This window comes from Microcaecilia unicolor, chromosome 5 (genome assembly GCF_901765095.1).
Source record: "Microcaecilia unicolor chromosome 5, aMicUni1.1, whole genome shotgun sequence".
Taxonomy (NCBI): Eukaryota; Metazoa; Chordata; class Amphibia; order Gymnophiona; family Siphonopidae; genus Microcaecilia; species Microcaecilia unicolor.
Genome location: NC_044035.1, coordinates 253,289,292 through 253,309,928, shown reverse-complemented (window position 1 = coordinate 253,309,928; position 20,637 = coordinate 253,289,292). Strand labels below are relative to the sequence as shown.

Below are 20,637 nucleotides of genomic sequence, written 5' to 3'. Positions count from 1 at the left end.
GCAGATGGAGCTAGCTGGCCATGAGGCACTATGGTTTTTCAGTGCTCTCTATCTCCCCCTGCTGGTTGATGGACACAACCCACTCGTAATGGATTCATCTGCTTGATGACAAGGAAAGGGCTGATATCATGAAACAGTTCAGAACTGCGAAGAAACCAGGCAGCTGTCCTTACGTACACCAAAAGGCTGGTTCTAGTACACAGCCTAGAATCTGTTTCTAGAATGCTGCCACCAATAATATGCAGGCCAGAGGACCATCATCACCAATATGCAGCAAGCTGCTGCCACTATGAAGCCCAACAGATTGCTGCCAAGCTTAGGAGGATGCTGTTACACACTGTATTAGAAGAGTGCCAATATATCACCATACAGGATGGGGCACCCACACTGTGACTATAAGAGCAGAAGGATCTTGTCTCAATTAAAATATGCCAGTACACAACCTAGGAAGATGCTGTTACAAGGTTCAGTAGAAAAAGTCTGCAGTCTGAACAAAAGGAAGTGTTGCTTCTGTATAGGACAAGAGATTCTTATCAGTATAAAATCAAGTGGCATTGTTCAAAGGAAGAAGGGCTGATATCACTGTACAGCTGAAAAGCTAACCCATAAGGCTGCAGTGGACTCCAATTCAGTCACCTAGAATATCCTCTAATAACAAAGACGAAAACCATACAGACTAATGCAAGCAAAGGGCTGTAATGGAAATATCCAAATGAAGTAAGTCACTCAGGCGCTTACTAGGTCAGCTAAATCAGTACAAGCCAGAAGCAATACATTTTTTTTTAACATAGAAGCCTGAAGGCAGCATTCTAAGTAGGTGAGCTGTGAAAGGAAATTTAGGAGACTCCCAAAATACCTCCTGGCTCTCTCTAAAGAGAACAGAATGGAGAAGAAAAATGTTGTCAGGTGGGAAGGAACAAACAGTCCCAGCAAAAAACAACACGCACCAAAATGAGCGAAATGTAAGCTGACAAAGTGAATATAAACAAAAACAAACGCACCAGAACTTGAGGGTTCAAAGAAAAGTTTTCTGCTGTCCAGTGATGGTTAAAGACATAAGTACAGCCACAGTGGGTCAGACCAATGGTGCATCTACACCAGTATCCTGTTTTCCAAACAGTGGCCAAGCCAGGTCACAAGTACCTGACAGAAATCCAAATCATGGCAACACTCTATACTAGAAATCCCAGGGCAAGCAGTTACTTCCCTTGTCTGTCTCAATAGCAGACTATGGACTTTTCCTCCAGGAATTTGTCCAGACCTTTTTTAAACCCAGATACACTAACCGCTGTTACCACATCATCTGGCAAAGAGTTCCAGAGCTTAACTATTTGTTGAGTGAAAAAATATTTCCTCTCATTTGTTTTAAAAGTATTTTAAAGTAGTCTTTGTACTTCTGAAATGAGTAAAAAAATAAAAAATACCACTTACCTCAACATGGAATAAAGACAGATATATGTGCCAGTATGAAGTCACACAGATTATTGAATTAGACCATAAAGCACAACCTTGCTGTATCGCTATAGCTGCAGCACAAGACTGAAGTAGCACTGGGAGGTGGGGAAGGGGAGAGAGACATGGCAGCACTGGGTATCATCCTGGCTCAGGTATCCAGAGATTAAGCACAAGTCGACCAGTGGAAACCCCTTGTTCAACTGGTACCTGGACAAACCGGTACAGGAGTTAACAAGCACCAACAGGAGCTGTGCAATCTGTCCACCACCCACTAGGAGACAGAGAAAATATTGAGCATTCTATGCTGCATGATGCCCTTAAGGGGCGACTTACTTGACTCTCTCCTTCTCCTTCTGCCGATGGATGGACATAACCCATTTGTTCTGAACTGGTCTGGATGAAAAGGAAAGAGTCTTTATTGAGAAGAAAATAGGTTATGGGAATGTAGGGGGAACGAACTTGTGGATAAAGGGATGTGGGGGATATGAGATTGAGGAGACAGTAATGGATGTGTTTGGGGTGGGGACACAAGGGGGCAAGGGAACTTATATAGGAGAGGAAACTAGCTGAAGATAGAGGGTAAGGAATGTGTGTGTATGGGAGGGTTGAGCTGGGGACAACTGAGAGTGAGGGGACATTTGTGGGAAGGGAAATGTCTGGAAGACCACCGGATATAGGTGGGGCAAAGAACTGGGAGAGGCAAAAGTAAGGAGCATGTGCATATTGGGGGGGGGGGGGGGGGGGGGGGGGGGGGAGAGAGGTAAGCTGCAAGATTTGGCAGCTGGAAGAAGTCAGCTTAGGGTCAATTTCTCCAAATGGGTTAATTTTGCTCATTCCATGACGGGCATGAACCTAAGTCAGGGTATGTGGAGTATGATCTCACTCCAGAATTCACTACTAACAATTGTTGCAGTACTTGCATTGTGCCAAAGAGAGCTTCTTTCTGGAGCTCATAAGATGTAACATGTATAGGCAACTTATCCAGGTGCGCTTGGAAGTTCTTTTTGATCAAGCCTGTAGAATCCAAAATGATGAAACATTTCTGTATCTTTCTGCCACATTTTATTTAGTCTCAGACTACATTTCTTGATACTTAAGGATCTTCCCTCTCTCCATGTGATTCACGTAGTAATCGCTTGGGACCAACACATCTATAAATCAATGCTGTTCTGGTGTTTTTCTCTTTCACCACTATATCTGGTTTTCTGGCATCCAGCTTTTTATCAGTCAGGATGGGGATATCCCAGGTGATCACAACTTCTTCGTTTTCCACAATTCTCTTTTCCGGTACACTGATACTGTAATGCTTACAAAGTTTCCAATGAATGAGACGTGCCAACTTGTTGTGCATGTCTATACAAAAATTTTATGCCATCAGCCCTTCAATAGCCAGCCATGAGACGAGTAACTGCTTCTACCTTTCTTACAAAATCTAAACCATCTTGTAAGTAATCTGCTGCAACTATCAATTGCTCATTCTTAGGTTTAAATTCATCTCTCCTTAACCATTCACGTGTCCGATGTTGATTCACGAATAGTACCTGGAGCAACATTGTGCATTTCCTGCTGTACTTGTATATTTGCCATTTGTTGTTTCTCCCCTGATAATCAAATTCCTTGAAGAGTTTTTTCTCTTCCTTTGTAAATTCTGTTGCTTCCTTCCCTTTTAGTACCGATGAATTTTCAACCTCTCCTTCTACTCGTCGGAATGCTTGTCGAAAGCTTAATGATGGAACTGTATGCTGGAAGTTTTCTTTCATATTTCAGCATCTTTTGTGCATTAGGATCTGATGATGCCATTAGGAAAACCTGAAGGCCTATGATGGAAGATTTATAGGTATAATGAAATAGATACCTATAAATCTACAGTCTTTTAGATCGAGGAATGTACAGTCTAGGCATACACTGATTCTTATAGATGACCTTGTGGGCACGGAAGTTTTCTTGTTCATACATCTAGTCTTTCAGGGTCTTAGGATCTCTCAGGAGTTAGGTATGTTTGTTCGGTTTCAGTTCAGAAAACTATGTATGTAGAAAATGTACACAAAATCAATTTTGTGCATAAAACCTGTGAATTAATGAATTAAGCAAATTTTAAATGCATTAATTTCTGGAAAAACAAAAAAGAATGTCCAAAATTTAGACAAAGAAATCCAAAAATGATCTAAAGACAAATAAAACATTTTCATGACAGTTCAAAATTTTTTTTTTTTTTTTTGCAGTTCTGGTCACCTATCTCAAAGGATAGTCCAGAGGACACTCCACAAAAATATGCACCACAAATCACAGAGGATATAGTCATGGCAAACTAACACTGCAGAATTCAAAAGAGGATCCTGAAGGAAAAGCCCATAGAAAAATTACTAGTCAAGTGGACTTTGCAAAGTCATTGCTTATCCCTGTAAATGACTATAAGAAATAGATCTACTTTTTGAGATCTGCCAGATACTTGGGACTCAAACTGGTCACATTCACCTGACTCAGCAAAAGTTGTCATATAGGTTCTTATATTCTTGTCTAAATTGTTTCTAGGTATGAAGCATGAATGAAGCAAAAAACAAACAAACAAACTTTTACTAAGGTGAAATGAGACTTCAAGCAGTTCTACAATTTATGTAGGTGGCCAGACCAGCGGGACTATTGAGGATTGCCATGCAGAACAATTGAGCTCAATTTCTAAGCCAACCTTCTGCTCCTCAGCCCAAGGATGTTGCAGTGGCAACATTCATAGTTACTATATAGAAGGAAGCCACATTCATTGCTCAAAACTGCCATCTGGAAGACAGACTAAGGATCACGTTAGCTCAGAACTGGACAGAGCTGTAACTGTGTCACCTAAGGACTGTTACTTCAATGGCTGGTATCAACTGGCAAACTGATATCAAAGTTTTGTGGGTAAAGGTACTATTTCCAAGGCAGTACAAGATTCTGGACAATGGTATTATCTATTACTGCTAGTTATTAAAGAAGCTAAATGGTAAAACAGCTGAGTAAACAGAGACAACTAGATATCAGTGGGAATATGTCTATTCTGCTTCACAGGACAATATCACCTGCTAATAAGAGGTATAACCTGGACTACACCACCTTTATGGTGCTACCAAACAAGGTGAAAATTTTTTTTTTTTTTTAAATAAAGCAAAACACTTTACCTTCCAAAATCACAAAGTTTAAGGACAGCAGTATCGGGGTCCAGTAAGAGGTTCTGTGGTTTAATATCTCGATGGCAGATTCCAAAGGAATGGATGTAGGCTAAACTTCGAAACAGCTGATACATGTACAACTGAAACAAACAAAAACAACGATGAAAACTTCAAAACAGTAGATGTGTTAGTCTGGAGCACTAAAAATGACAGAGGCTAATGGTGCCTTATTAACTAAATTATTGAGGCATCAGCTTTCAAGGCAAAGAGTCCACTTTGTCAGATACATTAAAACAATGGCTACACAGCTTCCCAATGAAGGAGAAAAAAGAAATTACATAGCCCAGCTGAATAGGGCTAAACAAAAATACAAATAAACTGAATTTAATGTGATCCTTCCTGTAAAAATGTGTGCCTCTCATTACATCACAATGTAATTAAACGAAACAATTAACAATTAAAAAAAAGTGGGGAAAGCCTACAGAGCACAGTTCTTGTGTCTCCCTGACTGGAGGGGAGTGAGAAAGGATAGTTTTAATGTTCTTCCCAAATATTCAATTAGCTTGGAAAGATTAATAAAAGGAAAACCAATTGTGATAATATATCTAACCGTTAAGGGAGTAATTTTATAAGGCAGTGCCTAGTTTTAAGCACTAATACCACGCATAAATGTCAGTATTTTAGTCATTTACACATAAAAATGGCAAAGTGCATAAATGACCTCTTATAAAATACTGACCACCATAAAAAATATGCTCGTTCATTGTATAAGTACATATTTTCACTGTGGGCATACAAATGGATGGAATTTGGGCAGAACACGTAAGCACATAGATTATAGAATATTTTAAATTTATGTGCACTGTAGGCACGTAACAGTAGCATTTTATAAAGAAAAGTGGGTGCCTTTGTCACTTTACACTAGGTACCCAGTTATAAAATTATCCTCTAAATGCCACAGTCAACAGATTCCAAAAAAAGCACTATACATTTAAAAAACACACGATGTCAAAGTACTGAACAATAGGCATTGACATGTTTCTACTCTACCAGGTGGCAGCATACAGAAATCAGTAGAACATAAGAACTTAAGCGACATACCGAAGGTCCATCAAGCCCAGTATCCTGTTTCCAACAGTGGCTAATCCAGGTCACAAGTACCTGGCACGGTCTCAAAACAGTACAATACATTTTATGCTGCTTATCCTAGAAATAAGCAATGAATTTTCCCAAGTCCATCTTATTAATGGCTTATAGACTTTTCTTTTAGGAAGTTATCCTAACTTTTTTTAAACCCCCCTAATAACTGCTTTTACCACATTCTCTGGCAACGAATTCCAGAGTTTAACTACACATTGAGTGAAGAAATACTTTCTCTGATTGTTTAAAAGTTACTACTTTCTAGCTTCATTGTGTGCTCCCTAGTCCTAGGAATTTTGGAAAGAGTAAACAAGCAATTCAAGTCTAACCGGTCCATTCCACTCATTTTATAGACCTCTATGATACCTCCCCTCAGCTGTCTTTTCTCCAAGCTGAAGAGCCCTAGCTGCTTCACCCTTTTCTCATAGGGAAATCGTCTCATCCCCTTTATCATTTTTGTCACCCTTCTCTGTACCGTTTCCAATTCCATTATATCTTTCTTGAGATACGGTGATCAGAATTGCACACAGTATTCAACATCCTCATTTTTGTTTTCCATTCTTTTCCTAATATTAATTAATATTCTATTTGCTTTCTTTGCCGCCACTGCACACTGAGCAGAGGGTTTCAACAATGACAACACCTAGATCCTTTTCCTGGTCAGTGACACCTAATGTGGAACCTTGCATCACACAGCTATAGTTTGGGTTCCTCTTTCCCACATGCATCACTTTGCACTTGCTCACATTAAACGTCATCTGCCATTTGGATGCCCAGTCTCCCAGTCTCTTAAAGTCCTCTTCCAATTTTTCACAATCCTGTTGTGATTTAACAACTTTGAATAACTTTGTATCATCAGCAAATTGAATTACCTCACTAGTTATTCCCATCTCTAGGTCATTTATAAATATGTTAAAAAGCAGCGGTCCTAGCACAGACCCCTGCGGAACCCCACTATCAACCCTTCTCCATTGAGAATACTGACCATATAATCTTATTCTCTGTTTTCTATATATTTTAACCAGTTTTTAATCCACAATAGAACACCTCCTATCCCATGATTTTCCAATTTCCTATGGAGTCTTTCATGAGGTACTTTGTCAAATCTCTTTTGAAAATCCAGATACTCAATATTGACTGGCTCACCTTTATCCACATATTTGTTCACCCCTTCGAAGAAATGTAGTAGATTGGCGAGGCAAGATTTCCCTTCACTAAATTCATGTTGGCTGTGTCTCATTAATCTATGCTTATGTATATGCTCTGTAATTTTGTTCTTTATAATAATCTGCACCATTTTGCACAGCACTGACGTCAGGCTCACTGGTCTGTAATTTTCCAGAAAACTTCTGGAACCCTTTATAAAATTCAGCATTACCCTCCAATCTTCCAGTACCATGCTTGATTTTAAAGATAAATTATGTATTACTAACATTAGTTTTGCAACTTCATTTTTCAATTCTATCAATACTCTAGAATGTATACCATCCTGGTACAGGCAATTTGCTCTCCAATTTGTCAAAATGTCCCATTATATCTTCCAGGTTTACAGCGATTTGATTCAGTTTCTCTGACTCATTAGCATTGAATACCATTTCTGGCACCGGTAACTCTCCCACGTCTTCCTCGATGATGACCGAAGCAAAGAATTCATTTAATCTCTCAGCTTTGCTCGTCTTCCCTGAGTGCCCCTTTTACCCATCTGTCATCTAGTGTTGCAACTGATTCTTTTGGCGGCCTCTTGCTTTTTAATATATCTAAAAAAAAATTTTTACTATGTGTTTTTGCTTCCAATGCAATCTTCTTTTCAAAGCCTCTCTTAGACTTCGTTATCAGCGCTTTGCATTTGACTTGCCATTCCTTATGCCATTTCCTATTATTTTCAGTCAGATCCTTCTTACTTATTCTGAAAGATTTGCTTTTAGCTCTAATAGCTTTTTTTCACCTCACTTTTTAACCATGCCAGCTGTTCAGTCACTAGGTCTCACTGTATATAGCAACCATTAAAGAAAGGTGGTGTAGGGCAAAATGGCACGCCAAGGGAATTAAATGGCTTAAATACTTGATAGAACCAGACCCAAACAGGATAAATCCCTCTGAGGTATTCTAGGGCTGCTATTGCCTGACTGAACAGGATGGACTTCACTATGCAGAAATAAATAATTTTGTGTAGATAAGCTAAAAACCAATGCTGAGGCCATGAAAGGGTCTAGGTTTGACAGGATATGGTGCCAGGAAGTAGTGGATAAGGGGCTATAGGTACTTACTGTAAGGAATACATGAAAATCTTGCCTACTTCATTCCAGAAAAAAAAAAGGTAGAAAAATGGGCTCAGGACTTACAACAGGAATATACAAAGGAGAATTTATTAGAGGGACTGCTAGGAAAAAAATCAGTAGTCAAGAATGCCCAACTTACAGAGATATAGTATAAAATACTGCACAAATTATATATGAATCCCACATGGGTGAGTAAAATATGGAAGGGCATCTCAGGAGTGTGTACTAATTGTAAGAGAGCATTTTCCATCTCACAGATAGGCTGCAGAGAATACCTTCTCCTGCTTTAGACTTAGCCTGGCCTCAGAATGACATCCTATAGTATATCTCCTATCAAACTGAGCTCTCTTTTTCATCAAGCACTGCCATTTCCTCCCCTCACCCTCCCCACTGACAGTTTGAACTTCGTGGGTGTGGCTTGGATCTCTTTCAGGGAGAGAAAACTAACAACTTATAGCAGCAGCTTCAGAGAGCATTTTCCATCTCACAGATAGGCTGCAGAGAATACCTTCTCCTGCTTTAGACTTAGCCTGGCCTCAGAATGACATCCTATAGTATATCTCCTATCACCTTCTCCCACTACTCCAACCAGAGTTACACCTAATCACACTGACCACCCTTCAACATCTTCTGTCCTTCTGTGACTGTTCTCTTGTGCTTGACTGCTTAAATATTTTAAATTTAAATGCTTTACTTTTTGTCTATTAGATTGTAAGCTCTTTGAGCAGGGACTGTCTTTCTTCTGTGTTTGTACAGCGCTGCGTACACTTTGTAGCGCTCTAGAAATGTTAAATAGTAGTAGTAGTAAGAATAAAGAGGGGGACATATATTCACTGTCTGTGGGAATGCCTTGAAATTAGTAAATACTGAACTGGCTTATGTACATCTAACAGCAATGATGGGACAGCCAACTCCTTGAACACAAGAACTATGCCTGTTGGACACAGAAGATGAGCTAGAGGTGAACTCAATGGAACAAATTATATTTGTTAGAAAAGTTTGTTTGATAACTAACAAATGTATACATTACAATGGCTACAGTTGGAAGCTCCTATAGTTATATTAGAGAAATCAGATGCACACATATATAGAATGGATGATAGCATTGGGAGATAATGTTTTAAAAGTTTATAATATGGGAGCCTTTTCTCTGAACACTGACAGCACAGCTCTGTAGTGCTCTTCTTGATACACCACGAACCCACTAATAAGATGCAGAGGCAGAAGTAGAGGGTGAAAGACGTTACAAACCATCTACCTGAAGATGGAGTGTGGAATGATATGGTGTGGGGGGGGGGGGGGGGGAATAGGATCAGGGAGGGGGTAAATTCTAAATTGTGTACAGAGGTTTCATATGAATGTATTGTGTTTAAAATATAGTTACAGGAGACAACTTGATTTCTTGAACGAAGTAGACACTGCTCTGCTCTGATGGCCTCTTGCCTTTAGTGTCTTTATTGGCATTATTTGGACCGTGGAAGCAGAGCTTACTCACCTACTGGACAGAGCTTATCTGTATGTACAAGTACCTGGCGGTCACACACTCCAGGATGTCAAAGCAGAATATGAAAGATAAGAACAAATCCATAAGAACAAATCCTACAGTGGCAAAGACAAAATGGCAGAGCCTGCAGGGCCTGTGGAGTCACATTTCTCGGAGGATCAGCTTCCACAGTTGATGGCAGAGGTGGCAAAGGGAATGGAACCACAGCTGGTCAAGCTCTCTGGAAAGATGGCAGCATTTTGAAAGGCTTTTGGTGGAATTTTCTCATCGAGTGGGTGAACTTGAGCAGCGAGTATATGGGCTAGAGAATGTTAATACCACCACATGAACACAGCTCCAGCGGCTCCAAGAACAACTCAAGGAGCAAAATCCTTAAGCTGGATGTTGGAGAACAGGTCGTGGGAAAACAACATCCAGCTGCTTGGCCTGCCCGAGTCTATACCTGATCATCAGTTTCCCAATATTCTGACAAAGTGGTTTGAGGAATGGTTTCTGTTATCAGATGGTAAAGGGCAACTTTGGCTGGAAAGGGTCCACCTGACTGGCCGCAAACATGATTTGCTCAAATGCCACAGTGGCATTGATCTTGAATTATGCTCACAAGGCTGAGCTGCTTCTGGCATAGAAACACAAGGACCTGCTGCTCTATGATGGGGAACAGGTTTTATTATTTAAAGATTACTCTCCTGAACTTCTGGAGCAGCGCTGCCAATTTAACCCTATTTGCAATGCCCTTTATGAATTCAAACATCCAATATCTCTATCGCAAATAGTACTATCTCACAGTCTCTTATAAAGAGGTAAAATGACTTCAGATCCCCGGTGCTACTTTAATCAATATTTAGCAGCACCGCTCCGCTCTGCCGCTGGTTCATTAACATTCCAGTGCGGTTACAGGCGGGAATCAGTCAAAAAAATCCTCTATTTGCCGACTCGCATTCAGTTATACTTTTATGCTTTTCATCACACTTATCTTGTTTACTGGGCATGTTCAGATGGGTTCGCTCTACAGCAAGCTCCTGTTTTGCCTTCGCTTCGTAAGGAGCCGAACCTCTATTTTTCTTACCCTAGAACCAGAAAGAAATATATTTCACACTGTGTGTGTTTCTCTATTGTACTCACTGCGTCCTTATAGTTTCAGCCATACCTCTCGCGGTTTCCACTCGTTTTTTTCTTTGGTGGTTTTAAAAAATGGCGCCTATCAGCTGATTTTAACACGTAAGACGCCTACACTACTAACCAATCATCTGTTCGTAAGGAGTTAAAGGAACCCCCTCCCGTCTTCTTGATTACCGTATATTCCATATCACTTTGACATTTATAGGAAAGCCTACCATTCTACTTGGCTGTTTAACCCACCTGGTGTTAACGATACTAGTCTATATATCCATCTCTGTTCTTTTTGTATTAATTTTCTGTCCCTATCACCTCCTCGTATCGATCACGGTATATGATCTATTACCACACATTTATAATTGCTGAAATCATGTCCTTTATCTATGCTGTGGTTTACTATCGGAGCCTCTACTTGCTTATATTTTGTTATGTTTGTGATCACTCATTCTTAATTTCAAAGATCTTTTAGTTTTTCCAACATATATTTTTGGACAGGACCAGATCAAGATGTAAACCACGTGTCGTCTCACAGTCTGTAGCAAAACGTAACTGATAATTCTTGCCATCTAGCGGGTTGACAAACTGGTCTCCCTTTAACATCATCGTGCAATATTTGCATTTACCACACTCCTTAAGACCGGGTGCCTGATTTCCCTGTTGCATTGGCATTCTTTCTTGTAGCAGTTCTCTTAAATTTTGATTTCTTGTATACACAATCCTTAGCTGGTGATTTTGAAATGCTGGGTGTACTTGCATTATTTTCCAGTGCTTTTTTATAATTTTTATTACTTGTCCACTATCTTGCATATACCTCATCACACAAGTCTGTATTGTATCATCGGTAGTGATATCCCTTTTCTTTGCTAATAACTGATCATGATGGTTGTATTTAGCTCATGTATATGCTGGCTTCATCACGTTCTCGGGATAGCCTCTTGCTTTGAACTTATCCATCAATCCTTTTGCTTGTTTTTTGAAAGTCGTGGTGTCATTACAGATCCTTCTGTACCTAAGCAATTTCTTAGATATTTCAATAAAACAATAACAACAAAAATTAACTACTACAGTACACGTCAAACCTACAGATAGAAAAACGTTATTACATTTCACCAGTAATCATCCACGGAAAATAAAAGAAAGCCTGCCTTTCTCTCAATCGCTTGGCTACAGGCCGAACCCATCTCAATCTTAGCCACTTCAGCGTCAATCACAGTCAGATCATCCAAAGATCTGTACAGGACCTTTTCAGACCAGTGAAAGCGAGCTCTAGCTACCAAGGACCCGCAAATAGCTGCCTGTAGTGCCAAGATTATCCACGGTGAATCTCCGGGCTATATGCTCAATCTGGTTGACCTTTTAGACAGAAACATGTCTAAAACTTCGCGAACTTACATCAACCTACATTACCCCAATTGCAAAGGACTCAAGTACAAAACCTATTTTGGATCCAACTTCTCCTTGGGCAGCCAACTCTGGAATGCCCTTCCCAGACCTATCAGATAAATCAGTGACTACCCTTTCGGAAATCACTGAAAACCCATCTGTTCAAGCAAGCCTACCCAAATGACCCAAATTAATCTTATGAACCCATCTATCCTATATATATCCATGAGACGACATTGATCCAAACTACATCTCCCTACAAAATTCCCTATAATTATCCAATGTCCTCCCTCCCCCCTCCACTACCCCTCCTTCCGTGCTCACCTACCCTTTACTTATAACTCTTCTACTCCCTCCACCTTTACCCATCTCTACATACTGATCTCCTTTATTATTCTGCTATACTTAGACTATATTTTCTTCTTTATCAATACTCTGTATCCCGTTACTATGTAAGCCGCATTGAACCTGCTTTGAGTGAGAAAGCGCAGGATACAAATGTAATAATAAATAAATAAATAAATAAAGCAGAGACATCAGAACTACTCTAACAAAGACTCGATACATTGATCCTGAACATCCTTAAGTGCCGTGCCGCCATCCACGAGAACAGTAGTATTCCTTTTAATCACCGCTGTGTCTACTGCACCCACAACCGGAGGATTCAGAAGGGATTTGTCCGAATCTGGCACCAGATAGACACAATTCATAGACTTGTGGTTCTAAAAGAGGAATCTGGCAACATTCCACTGCACCTGAATCTCTGATATCCTGGGGCATAGACCGTCTTAAAAAAGCTGAAGGAGGGTCTGTTTTTGGAGAAGAAAAGCCTTGTATATTTGCAGGACAAATTCAGGAGGGAAACCCCCTTCTGATCCTGCTGGTAGAACAGGGAGACTTCCCTGCAGGCTGCTGTGGCGAAAGAACTGGCAGAGAAGCAGACCTCTCTACTAACCTCAACAGAGAAGACAAAATGATGGCGTTTCCTGCCCAAACTGGAGCTGCCAGCTTACCTTTACAATCGGCCGAATCCTCCCCCCCCCCCCGACAAGACAGACGGAGTGGGACCTGCCTCCGGTAAAACTTCTGAAGCGGTGCAATATTTACAGCAACTGCTTGCTCCTAGACCTCACTACTGAGACACTCCGCAGCAGTAAAGTTTTTCCAACATGACGCTAAAAGACACAGGCTCGACCTCTTTTAAGTTAGTTATGTTTCTTTAAAAATGGGAACTCCTGCGACGCCGAAGCTGTCAAAGTAAATAACCGAGGCTAGCCGCCACACAGAGAGGAAAGGGATCTGCCTTGTTTTATTGCACCTCACAAACAGCTGTTCGAGTTTTGTTTTTGCTTTTTTTTTTTTTTTTTTTTTTTTTTAAATGTGGCTGCCTCTCCTTTCCATGAACAGCTCTTTCCCCAAAGAGACTGAGGCAATTATAATTAAAAGAATAACCAGCGCAACTCACCGATACTAAAGGGGGGGGGGGGGGGGGAGATCTGGCAACTCGATTATGACACCACCGAGGCTGAAAGCGACCCCCCACGGGCCTCAGCCTCCACAACCAGGAAAAGACATCAGATGCATGCACAGAATAAGATGCATGCACAAAATAAGAAGAATAAAACACAACTATTATTATTTTTAAATATCAACTAAACCAAGAGAAAGGTAAAATTAGTTCTTACCTGATAATTTTCTTTCCATTAGTCCCAACAGATCAATCCAGAGACGAGTGGGTTATGTCCCTCTACCAGCAGGTGGAGATAGAGAGAACCTCAGAGGTTTGCTATAAGTGGACCTGTGCATCCATCTTAACCTCAGTACTGTCAATACCAAAGCAAATGAAGAATACAAGTAAATCCAACATGAAAATTCACTCTTGCCTCCAGAAAGCCCGCATAGGCTCTTCCTCCACTGCTCCTGCGGGAGGGAACTACCTGAAGCAGTAACTGCCATCTGATACTTGCCATTCTTTTCCAAGGACCTATAAACTCCAAACTCAACAAAGGGCGGGCCTCTGGAATGATCTGTTTGGACTAATGGAAAGAAAATTATCAGGTAAGAACTAATTTTACCTTCCATTGTGTCCCACAGATCAATTCAGAGACGAGTGGAATGTAACCAAGCAGTCCCCAAGTAGGGTGAGACCTTAACAGCAAACCAGTCCCGATGAATAACACTGGAGTTAAACTCCCGACATAGAGGCAGAAGAAAGAAGGAACTTCCCTCCAGGCCCAAAGAGAATCCAGCCCAACCTGAGACCCGAGAAAGGAGAAAAAGCCATCGCTGGAAAGAAGGAAGCTGCAAATAGTGGAAGAAAGCGTGGAATCTGGAGCCAGACAAAACTGTCCCAGACCACAAGGGGAGAGGAAACTCAAAATTAGCCCCCCTGGGACAGCCCAGCTGCCATGCGGACAGAGCTAAATAAAATGGTGGATAGAGTGCGATAGACGCAGAGCCTGCCAAAACAAACCACCGCCAACAGGGCTGCTGAGAAACCCGAAGACGCCCTCTGCATTGCAGCAACAGTGGGCACAGACAACCAAGCCCGCTGGAAAATGATGGGGAGCAAGAGAAACGAGCAGAAAGACAAACAGGAGCAGTAAAATACAAAAGTACCCGGCAGATTGAGCAAACAGAAGAGTTGAAGGTATCTGACTTACAGTGACAGCAGAACAACACCCATCCGGAGGAAAAAAACCTCACTGAAGATGTGCTTTTTTTCTTTTCATTTTTTATGAGGCAGGAGGAATCAGGACCATAAGCCAAAGGAAAGGCCTAGGCCCACACGAAGGCCCCAGAAGAGGGGGGGGGGATGGGAGGGAGGGACCTGGCATCATCAGGTGTACCCGAACTGACCGGCAAAGCCATGCCAAGCCCCAAGCTCAACTAAACCTGAGGGAACAGGTTAGGAGCAAACAGCACCCCAGAGCTGCACAGGAGATGTCATCCACCTGCTGAGATAGAAAGAATACTGAGGTTAACATGGATGCACAGGTCCACTTATAGCAAACCTCTGAGGTTCTCTCTATCTCCCCCTGCTAGTAGAGGGACATAATCTACTCGTCTCTGGATTGATCTGTGGGACGCAATGGAAGCATTAAATAAGGCTCACTACCTTCCACCTGCTGAATCTGTCTCTAGCTAGCAGGGTTCGTATTGGCTCTCTCTGAAGAGTCAGAGTTCTCAGTCTCCACCTGCTGGAAGGCATGCACAACATATCAGTCACATTCTGGGCCAGTCCGAAGAGACGCTAAGGAATTAATTCCTCTTTTAAACCCAATCTTTACGTTACCAAGCACAGAGCAAAATAATGTCACTTACCAGAGAAATGTCGTCTTCTCTCAGAACTTCGGAAAAAGCTAATTGGCACCTTTGCTCTCTATTTAGTTTCGATTCTAAGGGAGACTGCTTTTAATTTAGGAGAAATCACATGATTTAGGGAAAACAAAACTTACAAAGGATATATATGTGATGGCTGGGAAAGTGTTAGCTGAGCAGTCTTTGTTATTCAGGATTTGCGTCTTGCTTTGCTGTATGACAACTTGCTCCAGAGAAGACAATTACTTTGTATTGGGCTTAGTGATATACCAATAAAGATAATTACTGGTTGCGCCTATATCTAAGTCTAAATTGCCTCTCATTTTTTTCAGCCCACGAGGCTGAAATGTTTCCCCTCCCAAGGGACAAGAGACAGGGATAACATCTGGCGCCCGAACAGGGACGTGATTGCCCTTAATAGCCCTTGGATTGTCCCAATGAACTAATCAATGAAGTCTGAGCTATTCCTGCAGCGGGACCGTGGAGATTTTTTAATAGCACAGAAAAAAGGGATTTCTCCAGAGCTGATAGTGTGGAAAAAAACCTGCAGGGTGTGTTGACGTCATTACAAAAGGTTCGGTGGCTGCGGTCACCGGCATAAGTGTGGTGAGCAGTGTGGACGCGTCAAAGGCATAATTGGTGCACGTATGGAATTTGAAGCCGGCTGTCGTCTTATTTTTTTTAATGTTGATTTTCATGGGGGAAGTTAATTTTTAGTTCTCAACTACTTTTCATTGAGAGTAGGAAATAGATAGTGTATTTTAAATTGTGTGTACCAGTAATTCTTTATTGCAGAAAGCTCTTGTAAATGATTGGTGGACGTGGGAGCATGATAAAAAGTCAGTATCTGTAGTTTGCGTATGTACTGTTCTTCCCTTAATGAGTCAGGATATTAAATCGTACAAAGAAAAATGCCAGAAATTGCAAAAGTCTAAGGAGGGATTTTTTTCCTGCCCCGTTTCTCTTGTAGTCTTGTTGAGAGCCTTGGACATTTGTGAGAGGGCTAACAGTTTGTCACAGCATTTATTACTGTTTGCTTTGGAATGAAGTGAGAAAGTGCTGGAGTTATTTGTACAAATAGTCTCCCTGTCTGTACGACAGGGAGACTATTTGTCCGGGTTTCTTATGACATCATTTAGTAGGGGAAATAGGAATTTTTTTTTTTTTTAGTTGCAAAGAGTCTGTGTTACTTGATCACTGAGAACTGTATTGTGTCTTAGCACCTTTGATAAAATAGAGCTGTATTTCTTTTTTTCGCTTCCTGGCAGAGGTTGTCTGGATTTCAAGTCCTGTAGGATTTTTTACTTTACTCAAGTCGTACGGCTATCCCTAATACGGATGATTTAATTGCATTTGGATACCTTCCAGCTGCTTTGTGTTTCAAGGGCCCGATTCACACAGCAGTGGAATATTTAAAATGCAATAGAATCTTTAACTTCCAAATTATAGGCTATTTCTTGCTTGATCTATAAGTTGTAAAGGTCAGCCAAGGATGCAGCTTTGTTTGCTTCATTACGATTTGGTTTTTTTTTTACAGCTCAATTTTATTAGATTGGGTTCAAAGCTTGCCATTACTTGTTCTGAATTCTCTGTACTGTTTCATCATTAGATAGTTTTAACATTACCTATTATTTTTCCTGCCAGGCTTCTGCTTTCTACCTTTAAATTTAGTTACACGAAATGTTTGTCTAATGACATATTAAATGTGTTTACTTCTTAGGTCTCATGATAGAAGTATGCATATGTATGTTCTGTATCCTAGGTAACAGATTTCACAGACATACCTCTCAGGCACATTGAACTTAAATGAGCTTTTAGAGTAAGAAGTTGTTTAGTTTTTTATGTGCCTTGCCTGACACTGTTTTGTGCTGCTCTACTTTGCCCTCATTTGTTTTAAATTGCCTTCTCTTTCACCGCATAAGAGATACCTTGTTACCATTATCTGAGTGCAAACTTTCCCACTTTGTTTTATATTATCTGAATTTGAAAACTTTTTTTCCTACCTTCCAAATAGTTACTGTTTTTCTCCTTATTTCAGCCACCAGAGGGAACTACCATGATAAAAATTTACAGTTATGTTTTGCATTGTAGGGAGTCTAATTGTGAAGCAGATGGATGACAATTCCCATTCATTTTTGGGTAATTCTATGTAAAAAGGTTACAGAGATGCTTACTATGTGAAAGGTTACAGAGAAGTTTACATTGTAAAAGTTGTCAGCTGTACATGTGCCAGTTGGATGCACTGTTTACAGTACAAATTGTGAAAAGTCACACGGCAGAATATCTAGAAAGTACACTGTACGTTGGTTAGAGGGTCTGAGTACGTGAATATATATGTGGACGTATGTGGAAGTGTTTGAACAGGGAAATGTATATGAATTATGATATACTCTTTTGCGATAGGCTAGAATAGCAATTGATTTTATTTTAAATTCACTTTAACTAGACTTGCATAAAGTATAAAACCTGAGAACAGCATTGTGCTAATGCCATTTTGTTTAAGAACTGGCCAGACATTAAACAGATTGTTTCACTTGTTGGAAACTGTGACCTTTATGACCTCAGGCCTACAAACAACTATGAAGTCTTCATTGCTCTGCTCTGTTTACATCTTTTATTGTTTTCATTCAAAGCACCTTATTTACTCTACGTTGGCATCCTTCTGAAGCATGATGCGAGACTCACTCTATACGGGACCGTATAGTCTCCAAACAGTAACACCTACAGCTGCATTGCTGGAAGAAGAATTTCACTGGACTCATTAGTGTGATTTAACACCTGCTCCATTTACTGGATGAACTGTTGAACTCTACCCCAGTGATTACACTGTTGCTCTGATTGCAGGATATTTGCTTTTATGTAATTTATGTTACATTTTGAGTTCTAATGCTTTCTGTCTGCTTACTAGGTGTACACTCATATGTTTATTCCTTTATTCAGTTAGCACCAGTATCTTTACCATTACCAAAGCAATGGATTGATTCATGTTTCATAATGTTTCTGTTCACATAATAAGCTATGTGCTGTCCATTTCATAGCCAAATGTTTTTGTATATGCCCTTGTCTAAATTCTGTTTGTCTGGCAGTATGTAATCCCTCAGTTTGCCTCACTGGAAAAGAGTTATAAGGAGGCCGAGAAATCACTAGCAATATCTAATATAATAATTTGCACTCCCAACGTTCCAATGTCTCTGGCTGCGTTCGTAACATTGGAATGTTGGAAAAGCAGCTTCAGCCATTCGCCATGCCCCCCCCCCCAGAGGTCACCGCCGCTCACCCCTCCACCCCACCCCCCCGAGGGGAGAGGGTCCTGAGACCAGAAGGGAGGTGGACCTGACACCTGAGAGGAGGGGGAGGGGGAGGTATCTCTGTCACACACACACACTCTCTCTCTCTCTCACAGTCTGTCTTATTCTCATACACTGTCTACCACACACTCTATGTCTCACACTGTATCACATTCACTCTCTATGTCACACAGTCACTCTCAAACACGCTTGATCTCATACACTCGGTCTCACAGAGAGTCTGTGTATCGCACACATACTCTGTCACACTCACTGTGGCTCACATACGCACTCGCACACACTCATTCTCACACACACACTCTCACAGACACACTCGCACCCACACTCACTCTCTCTCTGACACACAGTCATTCTCACACACACTCTCTGAAACATACACACTCCGAGGAAAACCTTGCTAGAGCCCGTTTCATTTGTGTCAGAAACAAGCCTCTTTTACTAGTATATGAAGAAAATGTTCACTAATAAAGACGTTTCTCTGTCTAATGCTATTTCAGATCAGTTTGAAGATCCTGAACAAACTGAACTTGGAAAGGTTCAAGCAGGAGCCTGGGTACTAATCCAGGTCATCAAGAGGGAAAACTGGGCTTTGCCCCGTTAGGACAGTCCATATCAAGTACTCCAGAGCAGCGGTACACACAGCTGAACGAAGTACCTGGGTACAATTATCACACTGCAATACGGTTCCAGAGCCTGGAGCTGAGATTAAGCAACCAGAGTAGACCACCTTCTTGCAAGGGTAAGCCCGGCTACAAAGGGGAGGTGCTTCAATAGGAACCCTTGTCTTAAACCCGGTGAAGAAAACAACCCCCCTAGTGAGACTTTAGGGTCAAAATGGAGGCTTTAACATCTGATCCAGATGACCCACATGAACAATTGACTCAGACAACAGTGTGGAGTCCCTTTGGACGACTGGAAAAAAAGGAGAGCAATCAGGACCTTGACCGACAGACACATAACCATCAGGTTGGTCCTAGGAACCATCTGTGGTATACTTCTTATCATCCTCCTTTTCCAGATCATGCACACAGTCAACAGGACACCAAATCCTGAAGACCAGGAAAGGAATAATTCCCAAGACCACTTCAATCGTATGCTGGAGGACTTCACTCAAGCTTAACGCTGAGTTCCTGCAGCTCGACTTGTACACAAAGTTTGGACTGCTCCTGTCTATTCTGGACCCTTTCGCATTAGGACTCTTACCCCAACATCATATTTCCTTGAAGGAGATTCTTCCTGGACCCATCTATCTGATCTTCGTCCTTCATCTATTGTTTTGTCTGGAACTTGAAAAGGACTTGTTTATTTTGGACTTTTGCCATAATGAAGTATTTTTTTTTATTCTTACAACTCTTTGCTGTTCTCCTATTCTTGTTGCTCACTCTCCACCCACTGTTTCTCTTCTTACCATTAATACTACTCCTAATGTGTCTGCAGTTTCTGTTGCCTAGTCTTCTAATGCTTGGTATCATATGGTGTCTGTTGCTATACAAGTTAACTATTCCTGTATTGCTTGTGTTATGTTCCTTCTTTGCTTTTCCTTCTCTTTCTTTTGTTCTTACTGAACCTTTACCTACTCATGACATCTATTGCATGTTACATGCTGGTACCTGTCAGCATATGCCTCTACATCTACATGTTCAGGCTGCATACTGGACCACATATAATTGTGAGCGTGCTTGTGATGCTAACCCTTATGATATTTTTCTATTATTTCTCAAACTCCTCCCCCTCCTATTGCTTCTTCCTGTACTCAGACTCACATTGTTTTTTTCTCTTAATGTGTCTAATTGTTATGCAAAAAAGGGCTCTGCTGTGGTTAATTGTACTGAATTTTTATAGTCAAATTAATTGTCCTCTATCTCCTTCTCACATACCTCTTTCTCCTGTCTTTGAAGGTTATCCTCTTATTTCGTATCTTCTGTGTATTTCCTTTTTCTGGTACAGGTCAACACGTAGGTCAAATATTGTCTTGTGTGACATCTATT

At 40.9% G+C, this 20,637-nt stretch overlaps 1 protein-coding gene across 1 annotated transcript in view; it reads right to left on the bottom strand.

Annotated features, from left to right (window-relative positions):
* GSK3B (glycogen synthase kinase 3 beta) overlaps positions 1-20,637 on the bottom strand; it is a 362,942-nt gene that overhangs the window by 93,122 nt on the left and 249,183 nt on the right. Inside the window, 1 exon segment of the mRNA XM_030203995.1 lies at positions 4,608-4,738. Within this exon segment, the coding sequence (XP_030059855.1) occupies positions 4,608-4,738 (131 nt within the window).